Raw genomic sequence first — 20,238 nt, 5'->3', positions numbered from 1 at the left:
CCACACTCACACACACACACACGCGAGTTATTTATATTTTATCGCCTGTGGAGAAGGAGATTAAGATTATAAAACAGTCTTCAGCACATACCTGTTAAGGCACTTTTTCTCTCTGATTCTGGTTTTTATGCAGGCTGGAAGGGCTCACAGTAACGCGCGCACTAAGGCTGTGCTGATATGCAAATTAAAGGCTCTGGCTCAATGCAGGGGCATTTATTATTCATAAATTACTCATGTTTATGCAAATGATGGGCTGATACGGAAACACTGGTGGGGGTTGAGTGGCTCAGTCTAAACATACTGTGTGATTCGATCGTTGTTGCGCTCAGCCATTTGTGATCCAGATTCAAACATTTGACCAACAGAGATAGTCATGGAGTAGTCGCTGTTCTCTGAACTTCTCGAGGTGGGATTGGGAGGGTTAGGTTTTACATCCAAAGGTGGGCCCTGTGCATTCTTGCATTTATGTATGTAGCTAAAGCACAGGGTTTCTTTTAATTTTTCAGTATGAACAAAAGGTTTCATTTATGTCTAGTGTTTTGAATGAAATAAACTGCAACACATGGTACATATTCAGGTTAATGTAATAATTATTGGGCCTTTCAAAACAATTTTTAAATATACTTTGGCTCATTACACCTACACATTTTGACCAACTTTTTTTTGCCTTTATGAATTGTTGCCAAAAATAATTTAATATTAAGTATAATATAAGTTGTTACTGTACAAAAACCCCATTCTCTCAAATAATAGTCATATATGATTATGGACTAAAATCAGAATGAATACATTGAAAGACAAAAAATAACTTGTCAGGTTCAAAAATGTTGAATGCACCTGAGCATATCCTTGTTTGTTTTTTTTTATTATTATTATTTCTTGTTTTTAGTTTCCACACTTCATACCAGCTGCTGGTGGTAAAGTACTATCATGCTGTTCACCAACCATCTTTCAAGCTCTACAAGAAGAAGAACTTTCTGCCCTATTTATTTTTAACCTTGACACTTTCTGGACAGGGAAAATTAAATTGCAAAACTGTGTTGCTGACAAACCTATTTTGTTTGTTTTGTGTGTTTTTTTTTTCACACTATTGGCACTTTCTGCACCCCATACAACATTGTTTCGCGCACAGCACTCTACTTTACGGCAGCAAATGTATTACGGTACAATCATACGTCATCATTGGAAGACTCATGGTGGCGTTCAACAATGGTGACGCCCTGAGATTCGTATATTTCGAGTACTTTAGTCTGTTTTTACTCTGTAAAATATCGACTGTAGCCTTATAAGGAATTTAAACCGTGTATCTGAACGCACATAACCGCTGTACACCAAAGTCATTTTGTGGAGTGATGCGTAACTAGATCCACGAGCGTAAGTTGCTGGATGTTGTGAATAAATGTGAGCATTAGTCTGGTAATGTTAATCGGCTTTTGCTTATTCTTGTCAACTTTATTTTTTCATGTATATTTTCACATTATTGAGACCGTTTGTCCTGTTTTTGACACAGAAACCACCATGTTCCACAACAGCTCACAGAAGAAATTCTGGACTTTTAAAAACGAGGATGAACTGGAGCAGATGCGGTACATGGCCAATGAGAAATTCCGTAGGAAAGCACTGGAAAGTGGAAAGGTAGGGTGACGCAGCCTGAAATGCTACCACAGCATTTTTTTTATTTTTTTTTTTTGTAACATTATGTGTGCTTTTCATCGCAGTTTGATTCTCTGTTGAATTAGCCCGGTATCGGTGACTTCAAGTTCTTGGATCGCCACGAGGAGGACGCGTTGTTTCGACACTACGAGAGGAGACTGCTGGACTTCTGCAATGCTTTTAAACCCGCGATGCCCAAATCTGTGGTGGTAGGTTTCTGTGTCGAGCTTTCCTCAACGCAGCAGTCACTCAGACAGACCACTGAACAAGCATGTTTCACCTGTAATCTCACCTCTGCAGGGCACAGCCATCATGTACTTCAGGAGATTCTACCTGAACAACTCGATCATGGAGTATCACCCCAGGATCATCATGTGAGTGCTGCCAAGTTGGGAGTTCTGTAAGGTTTGATGTGGTTTCTATTGAATATGTGCTCAATATCATACATACGTACATAACACCATGTCTGTACGTATTGGCTGTTTCATTTCACAACCTGTAATGCAAATATAGTGGACAGGTGGGAAGTGGATGCAGTGAGTGAGTGCATCCCCCTCACTCTGTAAATATTTTATGTCTTTTCATGGGACAACACTGAAGACATGTTGCATAGCAGTCAGTGTAAAGCTTGTTTAACAGTGTAAATGTGCCGTCTCCCTAAAAGGAAAAAAAAAGAAAAAATATACAGCCATTAGTGTATAATCTGCTGGCCAAACATCCTGTAACTTCTGTAACATCTCATTTAAAATATCAGAATGATGAGTAAATCCCGCTACATGGGTGGATTATTTCATATTTCAACTTACCGTGATATTTAATAGTTTGTCCTACTTTCTATTGACTGTTTTTTAAGCTACTTGGCGCCAGTGCTTCCCTGTAAAGTTCTCCACCTACTTTTTCTTGGCCCTCTCCCCCTTGTTTCAGGCTGACGTGTGCATACCTGTCCTGTAAGGTGGATGAGTTCAACGTGTCCAGCACCCAGTTCGTGGGAAACCTTCTGCAGGAGAGCCCGGCGGGACAGGAAAGGGTCGCGGAGCAAATCCTAGAGTATGAGCTGCTTCTTATCCAGCAGCTCAATTTTCACCTGGTGGTCCACAACCCCTACAGACCCATGGAGGGTCTGCTGATTGACCTCAAGGCGTGTGCTCTCTGTTTTGATTATGATTACGCTCCAGGAGATCTTTCACAATTAAAACCTCGATCATACGGCGTTCCATAAGGTGACTTTTCTCCCGTCAGACTCGATACCCGATGCTGGAGAACCCGGAGTCGCTGAGGAAGAGCGCCGACGATTTCCTTACCCAAGCAGCCATGACGGACGCAGGACTTCTGTTTTCTCCGTCTCAGATTGCTCTGACAGCTATTCTGAACAGTGCTTCCAGAGCTGGCCTCAAGATGGAAAGGTACCGATCAGAAATGTTATTTTAATTGCCATTAATTAATGTATATAGTCAGGCACCACTTTATTTATTTTTTCCCCCATTTAGCTACCTGACTGAATGCTTGGGCCTTAAAGAGGACAAAGAGACTCTTTCGAAGATGTACGACTCCATGAAACGTGAGTCAAGGCCACCTTCAGTTCCTCTCCACAAGATGGCGATGCTGAGCTGTGCAACCATCACTTCTGATTTGATTCAAGCGTCTTGTCTTTATTTATGCAGGGATGAAAACCCTCCTGAAGAAGTATGACCTTCCCAAGCAGGAGGAGGTGAATGCTTACAAACACAAGCTGGAGAGGATTCACGCTGAATTTGCTACTTCAAGCAAGTAAGGAGATGAAGAAAGCTCTGGGATAACTCTGTTTCATGCTTTCTAATGGGAAATACACAGTCAGAACATCAATTATTAGGCAACAAACATCTTTGGCACCTGAAATACTAATGAGAATTCACCCAAAGACAATGATGTAGAGTGATTTCTATTGAAAGTTTTTGAAAATTCCTAAATTTCCTATTGGAGGCACCAACAGTTTTAGACTTAAATTACGATTACATGTAAAATACAGTCTCTTTTTATGCTACAACCTGAAGACCGTCCCACTGTTGTAATCTTACGTCATTATTTTCAATTTCATTTGGTTGTGTTCTTCACACATTCATGCCCAAGTGAATAATCGCAGGCGTTCAGTCGTATGCAATAACAGTTTTATTTCAGTCAGGTCGTATCTAAGATGCAAAAGGTTCGAGGTTCAGTCTCGGGTAGAAAAATAAAAAGGAACACATCAGCTGTATGAAATCCAGAGAAGCTGCGTCACTACTCGCATCATTCACACCGTAAAGCGTATCCGACACAGGTACGGCTGCCGACTTATAGGCTTAGTGGTTGTGACTCATTTCTCTCCGGTGGTTTGCTAACACTTTGTGAGGTCCGCGGTATCGTTAAGTGCATCTACAGTAAACTGTTTGGTAAACGTCCGAGCTACGGCAGGCACAGGGTCGGACTTCTGCAGCGACTCGAGCCGTCGGGCGGGCGGGCGCCTGAGGCCGAACTTTACGGCTTCGTCAGGTCGACGAATCCGTGTGTGTGGTTTCGACTTGGAGTGGAGCCGTATGAGAAACAGTCGTAGCAAAGGTGCACAGAGGAAACGCCACCTGTTGTGGTGGCGGAGTGAGAGGTGGGGGGAAAAAACTGCAATGTAGCTAAAGCTTTTTGTTTTCATCCAAAGGCATAGAGGGAGTAAAGGTGATGGTTTGTTAGAGCAGCATATATGTAGGCCCACGCACTAAAGCACGATCCATTCAGGGTTAATACATGCACAGGACAGGTTCTAGGTATGCAGCTTTCTCAGCACTCCTATGCTATATCATACACAAACACGGTATTTCCTTATAAGACTAACTACATAACATACAAAGCAGCATATACGTATATATAAAAAGTTGGGTTCGTGCTGCAAGGAAAAAAACAAAACAAAAACAAATACAGTGTAAGTTACAATGGTTTGGTAGCGTAGAAAAATCAGGTGAAAGGACGATTGTGAGTAGAAAGGGAATTAAGGCTAGTGTTGTCTTGGAAAGAGGTGCTGTGTTTGAATTCCCTGATGACAGCAGAAATCGCTACTTCGGTACTTTGGGTTCTCTCCCCTCCGACGACACGTTCCCCACAGTTTGTCCAAAGAGGAGTAGCCAAACAGGAAGCCCGTTACGTCTGCTCCCTTCCCATAACTGGTTCAAGACTTGTGAGGAAGTGATAGAAACACCAGGATAGAAAAGATCAGATTTCTGCAGCGCAGTGCACCAAGATCATCTCCCGCAAGGTCTCCGCGTCAAACAACAAAAAAGTTTCTGACGGATTTTGGATTCAGACGAGGGCTTTGGAGAGGCGATATTCAGTTGTGCAGCGAGGATTTTGTTTGTTTCCCACAGAGGACAGTCACGTTGCGTTTGTACCGCCACATGCGCACAGTAAAAGCACAGACTCGCTCGGAGTCTTCAGTTTCACAACTCGTGGAACGAGGCGTCGCTTTGGCTGCGCGATCTGATTACAGGATTTGCAGGTGGAGATCCTTAAAACTCACATTACCTGGATGGCAGCAGCCAGAGACATGATGGTGCACTCTGTCCTGTAAAATAAAACGGACACGTTTGTGAAAGACACAAGCTGTTCAACGTTGCTCTGTTAGGACTCCTGGGACACCTACCGGTATGAATGGGGTAAACTAGACTATAGGACGATGAAGATGAGGAGCAGACTACCATTCAGTGACCTTATGGAGGACCAAAAGTGCCACAATTTTCAATAAATAACTTTTAGCACGTATTGCATCATGCTCTTTTTCTGCCACCCTTTCTCAAAGTCACTGTTAGACATTTTTATAATATTTGGTCAGTATTAAACATAATGTAAATTCACAATTCATTTCAGCCAATTACTGAAGAAATGTTGCATTTACTTAAATATCTAACAATTTCCATGTTTTAGTTACACATTTGAATAATTAGTGCTTCATTAGGTTGTGGCACATTTGGCACGCCATACTTTTATGCCTAATAACACTTAAAATGGTTGCATCAACACCAAGACACAAAACAGAGTTCACCCCTTGTTAATCCGCTTGTAAAACCTCTGCTATATTTCTTTTAATCTCGCAGCAAACGAAAAAGAGGATATGAAGAAGACGGCCATGTTGCCAAAGAACCTCGTTTGACCGAAGAGGCTAGACAGTTTTCTTCATTTGAGTAAAATGTTTTCTAAAATGTTTTCCCCAGAAATCTTAATCAGTCGCATTTTGTTTAATTGCAGGACTGGACTGATGAAGACCTCCTATGAGATTATCGAGTTGTGGAATGAAACTGTTGAAAGTTCCTGCTTTCCTCCAGTATTTTATATGAAAAAAATCTAAATGTGGCAAAATTAAGTGCACATTTCAGTTGTGTTTTTTGAGAAATAAAGATATTTTCTACTAGTTGTTTTTCTTTTTTTTTTGTCCTAAAACAAAAGTGCCACATAACAGCGAGTGAAAGCGTCTGGACCTTTGCAAGGGCACAATAAATGACTCAATCTACTTTACAAAAGAAACAGTTTAATAAGTGCATGCATGTCTGTTATACAGTCTGTACTATTTAAAAAAAATACCACTGTAAACTTTTACTTGGTTTCTTTGATTATGTGTTCTGTCTGGCAAATGGGATGTTTTAAAACAAAAAAAAAGCCGCAGCCAAATAATCAAATATAACTGATACAATTATGACCTGGCAAAAATTCAGCTTATCTCACATATATACTCATGATTCCAGCAAGAGAATTTATTAATATAAAATAACCATAGGTTTTCTGCAAGACTTTGAAATACGAACAGACAGAAATGCTTCTTTCAGCGTTTTGCAGATATTGTCACAACCTTTAAAATTAATCAGTAACTAATTACAGTATAAAAAGCATATTTGCTCAGAATCCAGTTTACCATTAAAGGGGGTTGAGAGAACTAGCTTCTTCATGTCAGTTTCCTCACACTGAGTTGAAAGTAGGGGACCATAACTTTGGCAATTTGTGCCTTTTAAAGCACAGCAGGTACAAGAAAACCATATAAAATCCTTATATTTGGTCCTCTTGGTGAATGAATGAAACGCACCCACATCACAGTTATGAACAAAGTCCAAAGGGGAGAAATGTAGCAATCAGTCATTGGTGCAAGTTTTTTTTTTTTCTTTTTTTTTCCCATTTGCGGGTTGCTTGTTGTACTCGGACGCTGCTGTTGCATAGCTCTTTTTGTGGTGAACGAGACAAGATGATGGGTGAGGATGGGTGGGACTATCAGACGGAGACATGATGGGAGAGTGGTTCCGTTGTGATGAGGGGGGAAGAGCATGCTAGGTCTCCTCAGGGCTGCGCTCACGGAGAGGGGAGGGGGGAGCTCGGCGCAAAGATGGACAAACGGGAGCAATGGGCTGCAGTACTACCTGTTGCAGTTGGACATGGCATACTGAGTCTGCTTCTGCTGGAGGAGCTCTGTGATGGCCAGCAGCTTTTTCAGTACGTGCTGAACGACAAGAGAAGCAGAAAGTGATTATTTTCTAGAGCGAGGGCGTGAGCTGTGAGGAAAGTGGAGCTGTCGCTCTGGGCGCCTGACCTGCTGTGCGCCCCGTTCGTTGCTCAGAGTGCGGAGCTCGTCCGAGTGCGTGGCGCAGACCTCGTGCAGCGCAGCCAAGTCCCGCGACAGGTCCGTCCTGAACGACTCCGGGTGTTCAGGGAGATCAGGGACATTCTACAAACGCAGATCATCATCATCATCATCATCATCTTTAGCTTTCAATTAACAGCTTCTGTTCCTCTCTGAGCCCGAATGAATCAGAACCACGTCACAGAAAACACATCCAGCCATTTCTTGGCTGGATGTTGCTTGCTTACGTCTAAGAGCCAGTCCTGATCTCTGTTAAATATAATAAAAGAAATACGAAAGAAACTCACGCCTAACTCATCCAGGAACATGATCATCCGATGCTTGTTGTTTTTAATAAATGGGTTAACTCCCTCCATATAGGGTTCCTGGAAAAATGAGAGAAATAAAGATCAAAATACCATCAATGTTTACGAAACTCAAAGCCAGACGGAAAAGGCTTCAGACCTTAGCACCAAATTCAACCAGGTTGGCCAGATTCTGGACAGACTTGGCCACCAGTGTGAGTGTCCTGGCTGCTGTTGGAGATGGAGGGTCTGTGAAAAGAAGAGGAAGTTTAAAAAAAAAAAACACACACACACTGCATCATCTGTGTGATGTTAAACAGAAAACTGTTTTTCAATAGATGCTCACCAGCAATGATGTTGAACATTCTGGGGTTGAGAATGGCAGGGCAGATCAGCCTTAGAAAGACAAAGCCACTAGAGAAAAAAAAACTGTTTACTCACACAGTAAGTGGGACAAACCACTTACTGTGTGACTGCAGAAATATCTCATGTGGCTTTTAGATCTAATAATGTCTTGCCCTACATGATTCGCAGGTTTACCTCACAACCCTTGTCCGCATGGTGTGGTTGCTGGGGAACTTCTGCTGAACAGACTTCTGCAGGCAGCCATAGATGAACCTTAACGTCCTGGAGAGACCGATACAAAATGGATCATTCAACTTTAATACAGCTTTCACAGAAACATCCCTCAGCTCATTCTGTGTTATTGCCTCTGATCTTACGGTGGTAGGATGTCCGCAGCCATGAAGATCTTCTCCACAAGCTCCGACAATATGTTGAGAAGGTGAGCCAGGTTGGTACTAACGTCCTCATTCTTTTCCAGTTTGGAAGGATTTAACTTAACACAGAGGGACAACTGGAAATTAGTTATTGTAATTCTTTACAACTATGATGAACGAATTTTCACATTTTCTCATGTTGCAATCCCACTCCGTTGTCTTTTACTAGGGTTTTATTTAAACCAACACAATGTTGTGTAGATTTTAAAAGTGGTATAAAGATGGAAAGCCTGTAAACCTGCCTTTTGCTTGATTTGGACCTGCACATATAGACCCTAAAGGTTTTGCTCATTCTTCTGTGTGAAGCAGATCAAGGCAGTTGGAGATGGCTGAATTTATTTACATTTCTCAAAGAAAATGAGACTAAATGCAAACATCAGATGCAGTTTTCATATTTTTTTGCACGTAAAGAAAATCGGTTTCCTTTAACTTCAAAACAGGCATTACCTTATAGGTCTCATAGAAAATCCTCCATGATTATATGCTTGTTGCAACAGAGCAAAATGTGACAAAAGAGCAAGAAGTATGATTTTTATTTACTTTTTTCTTTTTCTGCAAGGAACTAATGGTGCAACTATATTTTATTACACAATGCACAAACTCTCACAGATATGAGTTACGGTGCAGCAGCTGGGAGTTTCTTGTATAGTTACCTCACACGACTGTTTGCTCTCCATGATTTTGAGGATGGTGTCCTTCAGCGCGTAGTGGACGAAGGGCGTGGCCGTGGCCTTCATGTACTGCTCCATGAGCGTGCTGGCCAGCGTAGTTGCTCTGAACAACGTTGTTGCCTCATCTGGTAAAGGCCCGCAAACGTGAGATGTTATACAAATTGCTGCCGTCACACACATTCCTCAGTTTACATCACACACAACAAAAAAAAAAGTGCTAAATCCTGCGAAACAATGAAGAGTATTGCTAAGCTGCAAGACGACTTGTGACAGCATGCCCTCACTGTGAACAATCCCCTCATGTTTATCCAAATTCCTGAAGGAGGCAGCTAACCGATTCTTGGATCCAGATGATCGTTGCTTGTTTTTGCAGGAGTTTAATCCCCGCGTTTGTGATTCTTACCCTCCATGTTAATTTCTCTGTCGTTAAGCGTCCTCAGTAGAGGCGCTTCAGCCTTCTCGTGCCTGAAGATCCGCAGGAGGAGGCTGGCCAGTAACGTGCGGTCCTGACCACAAACGTTGGCCAAAGCGTAGATTGCGTGGAAATCTTTCTGCAGGATCATCTGCAGAGAACACTTTGGGTCAATGGACATCGCTGGCACTGAGACGAGACTGCCGTTGGAGGAACTTCACAATGAGTCGGACCTCTTTGAATTCACTGTACTCCTCCTCCGGCATGATCTTCTCCATGGAGTAGCGGTGGCGCACGCGCAGCGATCCCGGCTCGATCCCCTTCAGAGGGACGTGGGAGCTCAGCGGGAACCACTCGTCAATCATCTGACCCTTCTGCAAGCGACCCAGCTGGCATCGCATGAACACTGCAAGGGACGCGTCAAATAAGCGAGTTGTGAAACAAGGAAGGGAATAAAAAGCCGCAGTAATGACCGCCGTACTTACAGATGTCGCTTTCTTTGTTCTTCTTTGTTTTGTTGCCCAGACTGATTTCAAATCTGTTTACTTCACTGGACAGATCACTAAAGTGAGGGAAAAAAACAAACACACACACGGTTTGTAATTCTGCAAAAGTTAACAGAACAAAACGAGGTGGGGAGTCCCACACGCTTACTCGAAGATGAACTCCTCGGTGAAGACAGGATTCTGCCCTTCTCGCGGCTGCGTCTTGGCAACCTGGACGCTGTTCAGGTAGATGTTGCAGTAAGGGTTGGTAAAATACTTCACCGGCAGCTTGTGGGCCTCCTCCACATACAGCACCAGGCTGCTCACCTGAGAGACAAAAGTCATCAACACACACACACATAAAATGCTACGGATGGGCAAATTCATAACATGTACAAGGCGACGCTTTTCAGAGTACATAAGCAGGTCTAGCGTGTGTTGTGCGGTACAGGCATTGGCAGAGGATCACTAGTTTAGTGAGACTGACAAATAAATCGTCAAAATGAAGGATTTTTGAGAGCAATTATCTCTTTTCATTGGTGCGACTATCAACTGTTTTGCTGCACTTTAAGGAACACAAGGCGTACCTGCCGGAGCCTTTTGTTTGAAGTCGGTACAGTGGTTTTTCTTAGGTTACTGCAGAACGTCTGAAGGCATTTCATCCAATCCTGCAAAAACAGAGCGATGTTATACCATCCGAGAGACGCAAAATGACAAAACTGAAAGAAACGCATGATAGATACATAAACATTTTTTGTATAAAATTATAAAAAACAGTTTCTACTCATTGTGATCTGCAACCTGGAGCACGTTTTGGTAATCCAGCAGAAACAAACAGCAGTAAAGGTTGGGTCCATCCCTTGTGACTCACTTTAAGGTTCAATTCTGGCATTTCTTTCTTTTAAGACAATGAGATCATATTACTAAAAGTGTGTCACATAATATAGTGCTAAATAAATGTATTTACTTCTCTAGAATCAAGACTTGCTCAATTCGTTGCTAATAATTTCAGACCTGCATTTGAGGCATCTTGCAAACAGCCGAACGCTTTGAGGCAGCAATTTTAGCAAACATGGCATCTGGACAACGGCAAGATTGTTACACTTTTGATGAAAAAGCTGAAGCTTTATTTACCTGCGCCTGCTCTGGGACCTCTCCTGCAAAGTAGAATATGTACTGTTCCTCACTAAAGTGCTGGACAACAATCTGGAAACAGTTTGGCCTGAAAACGTCAAACAGAAAACAAAGCTTTACAATTTTTTTTTTTGCTTAGCATAAGGTAAAGCCATTATCTCACGTCTTGTTTTCTGGAAAACTGCCATCAGCACCTGCCAAACAGACTGTCGTGCACACAATACACGGAGCACACACTTAGGTCTATCAGCCCTTTGGGTTTGGTAGCTCTCTTCTCGCTTTCAAAATAGATGAGCTGTGCGTCGTTGCCCTCCAGGATGAAGTAAAGGGTCTTCCACCTTTTTCCTTTTCCTAAAATCATAGGGGGAAACTTAGAATCCTGCCTTATGCGACTGACAGAATTTGCAAATAATAGGAAACCACTAGTGGAGCTGGACATAGACAGATACCTTTGCTGAAGAGGAGATAGCCTTTTTTGACTATGTTTTTGTAGAAAGCATCTTTTGTTCTCCGTCTGATAGTGTTATAAATTTCCCTCCCATCCGTTATGTCAGTTAGTACTTGCTCCTGGTGCTGCGTAAGAAGACAAATCCACCCAAATTACAAAATAACTATGAGAAACAAAATACTCCTCTTTCATTCACAAAGCCATTAAATGTTGCATCAGAGACAATTCCAACGTCTACAGCTCCAACAGAAAAATGTTGCATGAATATTTCTTCATTAACTGTTTTCACAGCTTTGTTAAAGTATGCAGACAAATTCAGATTTTGTATTTTCTTTTAACCAGAGTATGAGATGGCTGGAAATATTTGCGTCTTTACTTTACCAGGAGCTTTTCTCAACTGATCTTGCTTTAATTACACAACCGCTTCTTGTGCTTACCTGTATGGAAACGGGTTCTTTCAGGTTGTAGCCCTCAACAATCTGTTCTTTCTTATAATGATCAATGATATCGTCAAGGCTGCAGCAGAGCAAAAAATAAATAAAAAAAAGAACAGACAAACATTGAGTGGAAGACAAACTGACTCAGTTCCAAAGGACAAGGCAAGCTGAAGCTGCGCATGGCAAATGTTTAGTCAAAAGGCGTGATTAATGCGAGATGCATTCCAGCATGACGCCACGCTGGCAGACGTACCTGTTGTAGTACCTCCCTCCCATCATGTACTGATTGTTTGGAGTTGGGGAGATCTTGAACCTTTGGATGTTTTCACTAGTGCGAAAAAAGAGGGAGTAGTCTCCGGGTGTGTTGTCTGATGGTCGGACCAGGAAGCTGCAAACCTGGCCAACTAAGACATCGCAAAGGGTGAGGGAGACAAATACATAAAAAACTACACTACACATAGTTCATATAATCAGATATTTGTGAGAAAGAACAAACAACTGCTGTAGTGACAGCTCTAACTCAGCAGAAAGTAAAGAAAATGCTACCTGACATAAGAAGGTTGTAAGCCTCCGTCTTTGTGATCTTTCCATGATACCAACTAAAGGTGAACATTCAAAATGACAGGAAAACGAGGAACTGAATTAATCACACGTCACCCGTGTTAAAATATTCAGGAATTGTAAATCTGTTCTTCACAAAACGTTAATAGTTAAAAATGATATATATATATATATTTTTTTTTTCCAGGGATCAAGCTGCTTACACTTTTCCCTCGTGTGGGTCCTCCTCCCGGCCCTGCAAGACAACATGCAAACACAAACTTATTGTTTTGAAACTTTTCTCCTGCTGCAGGGAGCATTCAGGGAGACTTCTCTAAACTACCCACACCTGTTGCTGCGCTTTGCAACAGGTGTGGGTAGCTGATGTTACCTAATGACTAGCAGAGAGTCATTAGCTAATATCAGCTCCTTATACTTATGTTACTTTGTAAAGAGCAAGATACCATGTGGAATAAGCACTTACAATTTCTTGCTACTTATGCCACATTTATCAGTCTACTTTTAAGTCCATAACAAAATAACAATGAATGTTATAAACGTCTTTATGTTAACTGTAATAGCCAATATCTTCTATTCTGTCAGGGCCTTTTTGTGCAAACTTCAGGAAATTGTTGTAATTGTTATTCAAGATTATCATCTTCGTGTTTTTACTTACCACCTCCTCCACCAGATCCTCCACTATGAGCCCCTGCTCTTCTGTGCGAACATTGGCGACCCACATCCAGCCGTCCTCCAGGTCGTTGTGAACAATGAACATGTCTCCTTTCAGAAAGCTGTGGGCACACACGTCAAAATGCCATGACAAAGCTCCTCGTTTTGTGTAGACGATGGTCCTACACTGCGGCCAGCAGGTGTCTCCTGCGGCTTAAAACGGAGGTAGATTTTGCACGTCGTCTGCACTGCAGAGCTTAAGGCTTGCAGGCATGCCGACTTTTCTGGCTGACTTTAGACAGATGTTTATCAGATTTAGGAAATGAGGGACACAGATGGGAGCATCAGTGAGTGCGCGCGTTGCAGCTTAACAACTGCTTTTCAATAAGTCAGATGATGTTCTCTGCAGGTCGCTGAAGCATTCCACAAAATCAGGCTGTTCTTTGTGAGCAAAACAGGCAGATGTTTTCCTTCTCTGCCTGGGATCTCTGTGCTCGTGTGTGTGTGAGTGTGAGTGTAATTCACAGTAATGAAAGTGCTTCTAAGAACAAATCCGAATGGGACAAAAAAAAAAAAAAAAAGACGTTCAATTTTTGATTTGTCTAATAAGTGTTTACCTGATCTCATCGGTATCTGGCACTTTGGTGTATGGAAGTATGGCCCTGACTCTCCTCCTGTCTTCTACAGGCTGTGGAAAATAAGAAGGACAAACTCTCAGCGTTGATCTTCCAAAATCATCAATCATTTATTTAGTCAAAACTGATTTTACTAAATAAGTTTCAACTTATTTAAGGCAATGCAGCATGAAAATATGATTAGCATTAGCTTTGCCTCAAATGACCTCCCTGTCGGCAAAAGAAAAAACAGGGGAATAAGAGGATAATTTCTTGTACAATGTGGGTGGGGAACAAAAGAAGCAGGAGAAAAAAGAAATCACTATTCCTTTTCAGTCATCCTAAAAATATATTAATATACTTCCATCCACTTTTCCCCAACTTCAACACAATTCATATGAAAAATAACTTTTGATGAGATTCCAAGAGATTTAACGTCCCTCGTGCACAAAGTTATCTGGAGGTTTAAGTTTCACGAGCTTTTGTATGATATTAACAGATCCAAATTATCAAGGGAAATTTCTTCTCATTCCCATTGGACTGCTCTTTATTTTTACAAGAAACATTAAAGAGATTTACTGATTTTAAAAGATAATAATGTGGCATTAATGGGAAATCTGGACAATTTCACTAATGCTGGAATATGGCTCACAGTAATAGAGGGTCGAAATATCACGCATACCCTATTTGCAAATTTGACACTTTTCCAGGATTCTCACAAAGTGCAATAAGTGAGGAAGAACTCCTTTGACACAATAATCTATTTAAAAAAAAAAAAAAAGACCAATCATATATTTAAGGCTGTGAAGTCAGTCTCACCTCTGGAGGTGCCACTGGTGATAGGAGCTTCTCTCCTTTTAATAGGCAAGACACATAGCTGTAGTAACCAATCAGGTCTGATAGAGAACAGAACCGTCGACCACCAATGTAATAGTCCCCACACATGGCGATTATCCTGGAAAACAAAAACAACATTAAGCGACAGCAGATCTTTAACCACAGGTTCTTTCAGTTCTAATCGGTTCATCAATCTCACTTTTTATTCATGTAGGACCCACTGAACAAACTTTCACCACAAACAGCATGGGGGAGGAGGTGTGTGTGTGTGTGTGTGTGCGTGCGTGCGTGTGTGTGTGAGAAGGAGTAGCTTGGTGAATGTGTGTAAAAATGTGCCACAACAAAAGCATGATGTCATTCATGTTGTCCTCATAGATACCCACTTAGCAACCAAAGACTGCTTAGAGAGCAGCCTGCTTGTAGAATCGTAGCATAAAAAGGACGTTTTGTAAATAAAACAAGCCTTTTTAAGAAATTTAACAAAATTTTTCAGTTTTTTTTTTTTCTTTTTAACTTTACTTTTGCATGAGGTTAGATTTATATTTGGATTTTTGTTTAATTTACATCTACTGACTATTGATTATGTTTTTATCTAAGCTTAAAGACAAAACTATTACAGATCAACTGTGGTCTCAATGTACACGGTAGGATACACTCAATAACCCCAATGTGAGATTCTGACTAATTATATTCAAAAAAGGGTCACTTAAAATAACTACATCTGTGAAAAAATAAGATAATTTATGTGGATACAGTCAATGTTACTTTTCTTAACTACATTTTAAGTAAAAGCTCATTTTTACATATCAATCTACAGTTTAATAGCAACAAAGAAATGTGTTTGTAACAGAAATGTTTCTGATATATCTCCAAAGTGAATTAAATAATATTTTTTTAAAGAAAATGAATAAAAATATAAAACAACTTGGTGTTTTTTTTTTTGTTTTTGTTTTTTATTTTTGCTTAGCAAAAATAAAATTATTTACGCTCACCCAATCACCGGAAAAATCTTTTTTTCTATTTACAGCCATCAACCCCTTCGTATGACTGAACAAGAGTCTGAGATTTGACACGAATAAAAACATTTTTGGTAACATTTCTGTGTCCATTGTGAGTGTTGCTGTTACAGAGAACCAAGACATTTTCAGAATATTATGTTGATTATGGCTCAAGCCTGCCAGCTAATACGCTGCCATATTTAGGCCAAATCAATCAGGACAATTCCACAAAATAGCTTTAAAATTGAAAATGTTGTTGCAGAACAGAAACTCCTGAAAGTGTCTGTGTAATGTATGAAATATAAATACTCTGTGCTAATACTCCAAATTAGCATGCACTGCGGCTAATTTTAATTGTTCCAACTAATAAAAACCTTTTAAAGCACTCTGACGTACCTGAAATGGTTGACCACATTGGTCATACTGAGGAAAGACAGGACAAATGAACCGGGCCGGCGGTCACTCTCCCTGATGAGGTAGCTGCCAGGGGTCCGGGCCTGGCGTAAACGCTCCTCTGCAATGGTTCGGTCTAGTTTGCCATGGTACCACCTGAAGACGACAAATAGCAGAATGAATAAAGGAAGAAAAAAAAAAAAANATAAGTTACTACTTTTAAATGGAAGAATAAACTACATGAAGCCCTTAAAATGTAAATGCAGGAGCTATTCTTTGAGTTTTAACTACCAAATGTTAAAAGTTTAACATGTTTTTCTATTATTTTTTTCTTTTGACAACTTGCTCTTCTAAAAATAGGTCAAAAAAGTTAAAAAAAAAAAAGTATAGCAGTAAGATAGAACGAGGTGCAGCAGCAGCAGCAGAAGCTCTTTTCACAAGAGACCTAAGTGGCTTCCACTTGGTTTAGGGAGCACAGGTCTGTGCTTGTAAAGAAAACATGATAAAATATGCTTTCAATCATTAGGCTGCTGATAGTGAGCTGACAAAGAAAGCACAACCAGCAGGAGAACTGCTGGGATTTTTCTATCATTAAAATGAGAAACGGTGCAGTTGTACAGAACAAGAATAAACAGAAATAGCATCAACATGGAAGAAAATTTTTAAAAAAGTAAACAGGCTAGATTTTAGTGGCAACTGTATTACACACACACACACACACATACACACACACACACATTACCTAGAAGTAGGCCAAGAACGACTCAAACAACCTCCAGTTGCAACAACCAAAATGATAAAATGCAACATGAAAAACAAGATTCAGCTGTGATTGCTTCTGCTTCAAGCCAATCTCGGTAATCCATGTTGAGCCTGCGTAAGACGTGCAGGGTTCAACTCTGCATTGATGCGCCTTGACAGGGAGATGCTCAACTTTAACAAGCTGCTCAGTTTTCCTGCTCCAGGTTCAGGTTTCCAGGTTCAATTCCTGCTGCTGATGTGAAGCAACCAATTAGACTTTTACAGTAATAATATCAGAACACATTTAAATGTTAAAAACACAACGAAGCTGCCCTTCTCCGTTAGGTTTACAACCCAGTTTCATAGTAAGAGGTTGGTGCAAACACAGCTGATGTATGAGTAAGAACTGTATTAGCCATGCAGGAGCAGGTCAACCCGACACAATTTCTAAACCATCTCCACCAAATGAAAAAGTTTAAAATGCATTAGAAGTTGGCTGATGACAAGAAAAGCCGATCACTAAATCAAGACTGAATACTAGAAGAAGAAAAAAAGCATGATTGAAATTAGTCATGGCATGATAGTAACAATATTTTTTTTTTTTTTTTTATTAGCCATTTGCAAACCCCAAAAACCATCTGTGGCATTTATTTTGCCATCTGGACTGCCTCAAATTTTTACTGCCTACCGTTAGCGGTCACTAAAAGATGAAACAGTTGCTAGTATTGTTGTCTCAAAACTAGAATTTCCTTTTTAAGTAAAAATAACATTGTCACATGTACTTAAGTCAGTTGTTTAAACTTGTTTATATGTTACTGTGAAATCGTTAAAAACCATTTAATAAGTTTCAAAGACTTATTAAAGGAAGGATTGTGATTTGTTGAACTGCCCTTCTGCTTGTGAAACGTTTTTTTTGTTTTTTTTTGTTTTGCTGGATGGCAACTTTGGTGTTGACTTTTCCAGTGACTTTGCCCACTGCAAACACATCAGTGTCCAGTATTTGTGAATGTTGAAAACTCATGTGAGCAGAATGGTGCAGAGGTCCCGCTCTGTCTGTGCTCCCTGAAACTTAAAGGAAACCCCAACATCAAGCACACGTCAAAAAAAGACGTGACTTTCCATTACCCCACACTGACGGCACCTGGTATCGACCGATCCGCTTTGAACCCGCTCCATTCAGAAGCCTTGACACTTCTGATAACACTTTCCAAGGCTGGCACACTTCAGTGCAACTCCTCTAATGTGGGTTAAAGGTGACAACTTGCATCATGTTAGGAACCGGTAATGTGGACATAAACATTTCTGGTATGCACCAAGAAGAAAAATATATATATTAAGATTTCACCAATCTTTTGACTACAAATGTCACTGAGCTAAAGCCTCATCAGCTTACTTCTCTTCATAGTTGATATTTTATGCAGTGCAGGCATTCTGCTAAACATTTCATTTCCTATGCCTGCTCTGCCTTTCAAGGGCCACAGTGACTTAAAAAAAAAGTGTGTAAAATTTTCTTGCAGACCTATAGAATAAGAGTAATTTACATGATTTAATAATTGAGAGATGCAACAGGACAGTATAAAGTGACAAACAATTACAAAGTGTTAGCGTTTTTTCTGCTTTGAAAACAGACTCCATAATATATATGAATAGCCTTTTCCAGCTATTGGATGCAAGAGGAAAAAAAAAAAAAAAAGCTCTCAAAAGGCAAGATTTTATTGAAAACGTTGCTCTTAGCCAACATATGATGTCACAGGCAGATGGAGCCTGAAAGTGTGGCACAAAATTAATTAGCTAACAGTTCAATTTTATTTTTTTTTCTCCATGAAATACATATTGCTTACAACAGTATGATAAATTTGCAATCCATGACATTGGGGGAAGCAAATTTCTACCCATTTAATGCCTGCAAGGAAATAGAAGCAAACATGCAAAGAAACAGAGCCGAGTGTGACGCTTCCAGCCGAACAAGCGTTCAAGCACAGTGAAGGCGACGGAAGATGAGCTGTGTCATTGGCACACAGTGATGATCCTAGACGGCGGTAATAAGAGACACCCATCAGCACACGTTCAGGCATGAACAGCACAGTCATGCTGGGCTTGTAATCAACATCCTGATGCAATTTCACAGAACAACACACAGATCTTCATGACCTGGAAAGTTGATTCGTAAACTAAACGGACTGTAAACCTCAACCATGGAGATCACAGTGTATGGTTCTTAGGGCTGTAGGATAATATTGATATCGCGATATATATCGATATTTTCGTTCCTAGAAAAAAATCGATATTCATCAGCAAGTATTGTAACATCCAACTGTCATCTTGCTCACTCACTGCTTGCTTCACTGGGAGAGTGATTAGTGTCGAGGTTAAAAAGGTATCAAACTATTCAGAGCAGGGTGCTTGGTGCACTTTATTTACTTTATAAATCCATGTAAGCTACAGTTTGTACTGTTTCAATTAAAAGAAACATGTTTTCTCACCACTTCTTTGATTCTTTTTGTCCAGCTGTCAACTTTAAGTCTGTGTCCATGTCCAACCAGAGCCAGGTATTGTGTAGTTGGTGCTTTTAATCAGTTTTCAGTTAAATTAATTCAATCCAACTCTATAGCAGTCACAAAATGTCACCAAAATCACTCGGTCCCTCTAAAATCTTTCAGAAAATCGCAAAAGTGTATTGAATTGTATCGTTTGATGAATATTGCAATATATATCGTATCGTGGACAGAATATCATGTATCACTGTATCACTACAGCCCTAATGGTTCTACCATCCGTTTCAGGAATGGGCCGTCATGTCAGCACATATGTAGCAAGGAGAGCAGAAATATCTTGGCTCCGCTGAGTAAAGCCGAGCCAGCTTTTCAGCAAGCAATTCCCCCGATGGTCAACAAAAGATGGAAAAAAAAAAACTTCCATTTAAAAAGCTAGCAGATTTTTTTTTTTTAATTTTCAGTGTTTTTAATGCCATTATGAAATTCGGTTTTAATGCAACTATTTTATTAACTACACAAGGTTCTTAGTCATAGATGTGGTGTTTGATTCCGTTTCTTGCCATTTAGCAAACAACAGGAAGACAACTGGATACTATGTTATAAAATAAAATCATAATATGTGATTTTACAAATACCTCCTGACCAGCCACCGCCCCTTCCCAACACACACAAATGACAACAAGATGAAAAAATGCTAAAAAAAAAAAAAAAATTATCAGCTGATATGGTTAAAACTAATATACCATGCATCCCTAATATTTACAATCATTTAGAAATTTGTGGAGGAGCTGAGAGCACCTTATTGTACCAACATGTTACACAATAATGGCAGGTGTAACTGCAGACATTGTTATGGTCTACTACAATAGCGTATATGACTAATATTCTTTTGGCAATTTTTGATTTTTAGACCTTTGCCGAGGCAGATAAGATCAGCGGATAAGATGGGCTTCACAGTTAAATATCAGCCAATCACCGAGATGAATCTGGTCGATTTATTGTTGCGCCCTACTGCTGAGCGAAGG

At 40.4% G+C, this 20,238-nt stretch overlaps 2 protein-coding genes across 5 annotated transcripts in view; one reads left to right on the top strand and one right to left on the bottom strand.

Moving 5' to 3' along the window:
- The first annotated feature begins 1,156 nt into the window (after positions 1-1,156).
- Positions 1,157-6,303, top strand: ccnh (cyclin H). 2 transcript variants are annotated; one of them, XM_007562356.2, is made up of 10 exons: positions 1,157-1,374; positions 1,511-1,635; positions 1,740-1,862; positions 1,954-2,027; positions 2,578-2,791; positions 2,893-3,056; positions 3,141-3,211; positions 3,315-3,420; positions 5,745-5,808; positions 5,896-6,303. In XM_007562356.2, the coding sequence occupies exons 2-10, from the start codon at positions 1,519-1,521 to the stop codon at positions 5,920-5,922; spliced, it is 960 nt and encodes a 319-aa protein (XP_007562418.1). In that variant the 5' UTR covers positions 1,157-1,374; positions 1,511-1,518; the 3' UTR covers positions 5,923-6,303. The 2 variants fall into 2 exon arrangements, with proteins under 2 accessions (XP_007562418.1, XP_016532209.1); XM_016676723.1 differs by having other exon boundaries at positions 1,157-1,401; positions 5,745-6,303.
- The window catches only part of rasa1a (RAS p21 protein activator (GTPase activating protein) 1a), a 30,106-nt gene continuing 13,648 nt past the window's right edge, over positions 3,781-20,238 (bottom strand). For 2 of the 3 annotated variants that reach the window (XM_007562374.2, XM_016676715.1), the window contains exons 2-26: positions 15,981-16,133; positions 14,569-14,704; positions 13,753-13,823; positions 13,140-13,257; positions 12,688-12,719; positions 12,470-12,522; positions 12,177-12,327; positions 11,924-12,002; positions 11,488-11,611; positions 11,233-11,389; positions 11,039-11,126; positions 10,492-10,572; positions 10,074-10,231; positions 9,905-9,981; positions 9,653-9,825; positions 9,411-9,570; positions 8,990-9,132; positions 8,280-8,395; positions 8,098-8,184; positions 7,904-7,971; positions 7,718-7,806; positions 7,561-7,638; positions 7,223-7,357; positions 7,053-7,132; positions 3,781-5,215 (exon numbers count right to left, since the gene is read on the bottom strand). In XM_007562374.2, coding sequence (XP_007562436.1) covers positions 5,167-5,215; positions 7,053-7,132; positions 7,223-7,357; positions 7,561-7,638; positions 7,718-7,806; positions 7,904-7,971; positions 8,098-8,184; positions 8,280-8,395; positions 8,990-9,132; positions 9,411-9,570; positions 9,653-9,825; positions 9,905-9,981; positions 10,074-10,231; positions 10,492-10,572; positions 11,039-11,126; positions 11,233-11,389; positions 11,488-11,611; positions 11,924-12,002; positions 12,177-12,327; positions 12,470-12,522; positions 12,688-12,719; positions 13,140-13,257; positions 13,753-13,823; positions 14,569-14,704; positions 15,981-16,133 — 2,656 coding nt within the window. In that variant the 3' untranslated portion in view covers positions 3,781-5,166. Of the gene's footprint in view, positions 5,216-6,377; positions 6,983-7,044; positions 7,133-7,222; positions 7,358-7,560; positions 7,639-7,717; positions 7,807-7,903; positions 7,972-8,097; positions 8,185-8,279; positions 8,396-8,989; positions 9,133-9,410; positions 9,571-9,652; positions 9,826-9,904; positions 9,982-10,073; positions 10,232-10,491; positions 10,573-11,038; positions 11,127-11,232; positions 11,390-11,487; positions 11,612-11,923; positions 12,003-12,176; positions 12,328-12,469; positions 12,523-12,687; positions 12,720-13,139; positions 13,258-13,752; positions 13,824-14,568; positions 14,705-15,980; positions 16,134-20,238 lie in introns of those variants that run through there. The other variant, XM_007562381.2, reaches the window with a different exon arrangement.

The sequence above is a fragment of the Poecilia formosa genome, unplaced genomic scaffold (assembly GCF_000485575.1).
Source record: "Poecilia formosa unplaced genomic scaffold, Poecilia_formosa-5.1.2 Scaffold5, whole genome shotgun sequence".
NCBI lineage: Eukaryota > Metazoa > Chordata > Actinopteri > Cyprinodontiformes > Poeciliidae > Poecilia > Poecilia formosa.
Note: the sequence above shows the minus strand (reverse complement) of the source record. Positions and strands in the feature narration are given on the sequence as shown.

Excerpts from the sequence above, each read along its gene's own strand:
- ccnh (XM_007562356.2), top strand. The coding sequence starts at position 1,519 with ATGTTCCACAACAGCTCACAGAAGAAATTCTGGACTTTTAAAAACGAG. Across the intron at positions 2,028-2,577 it reads TATCACCCCAGGATCATCAT|GCTGACGTGTGCATACCTGT; the intron begins GTGAGTGCTGCC and ends CCCTTGTTTCAG. Across the intron at positions 5,809-5,895 it reads AACCTCGTTTGACCGAAGAG|GACTGGACTGATGAAGACCT; the intron begins GCTAGACAGTTT and ends GTTTAATTGCAG.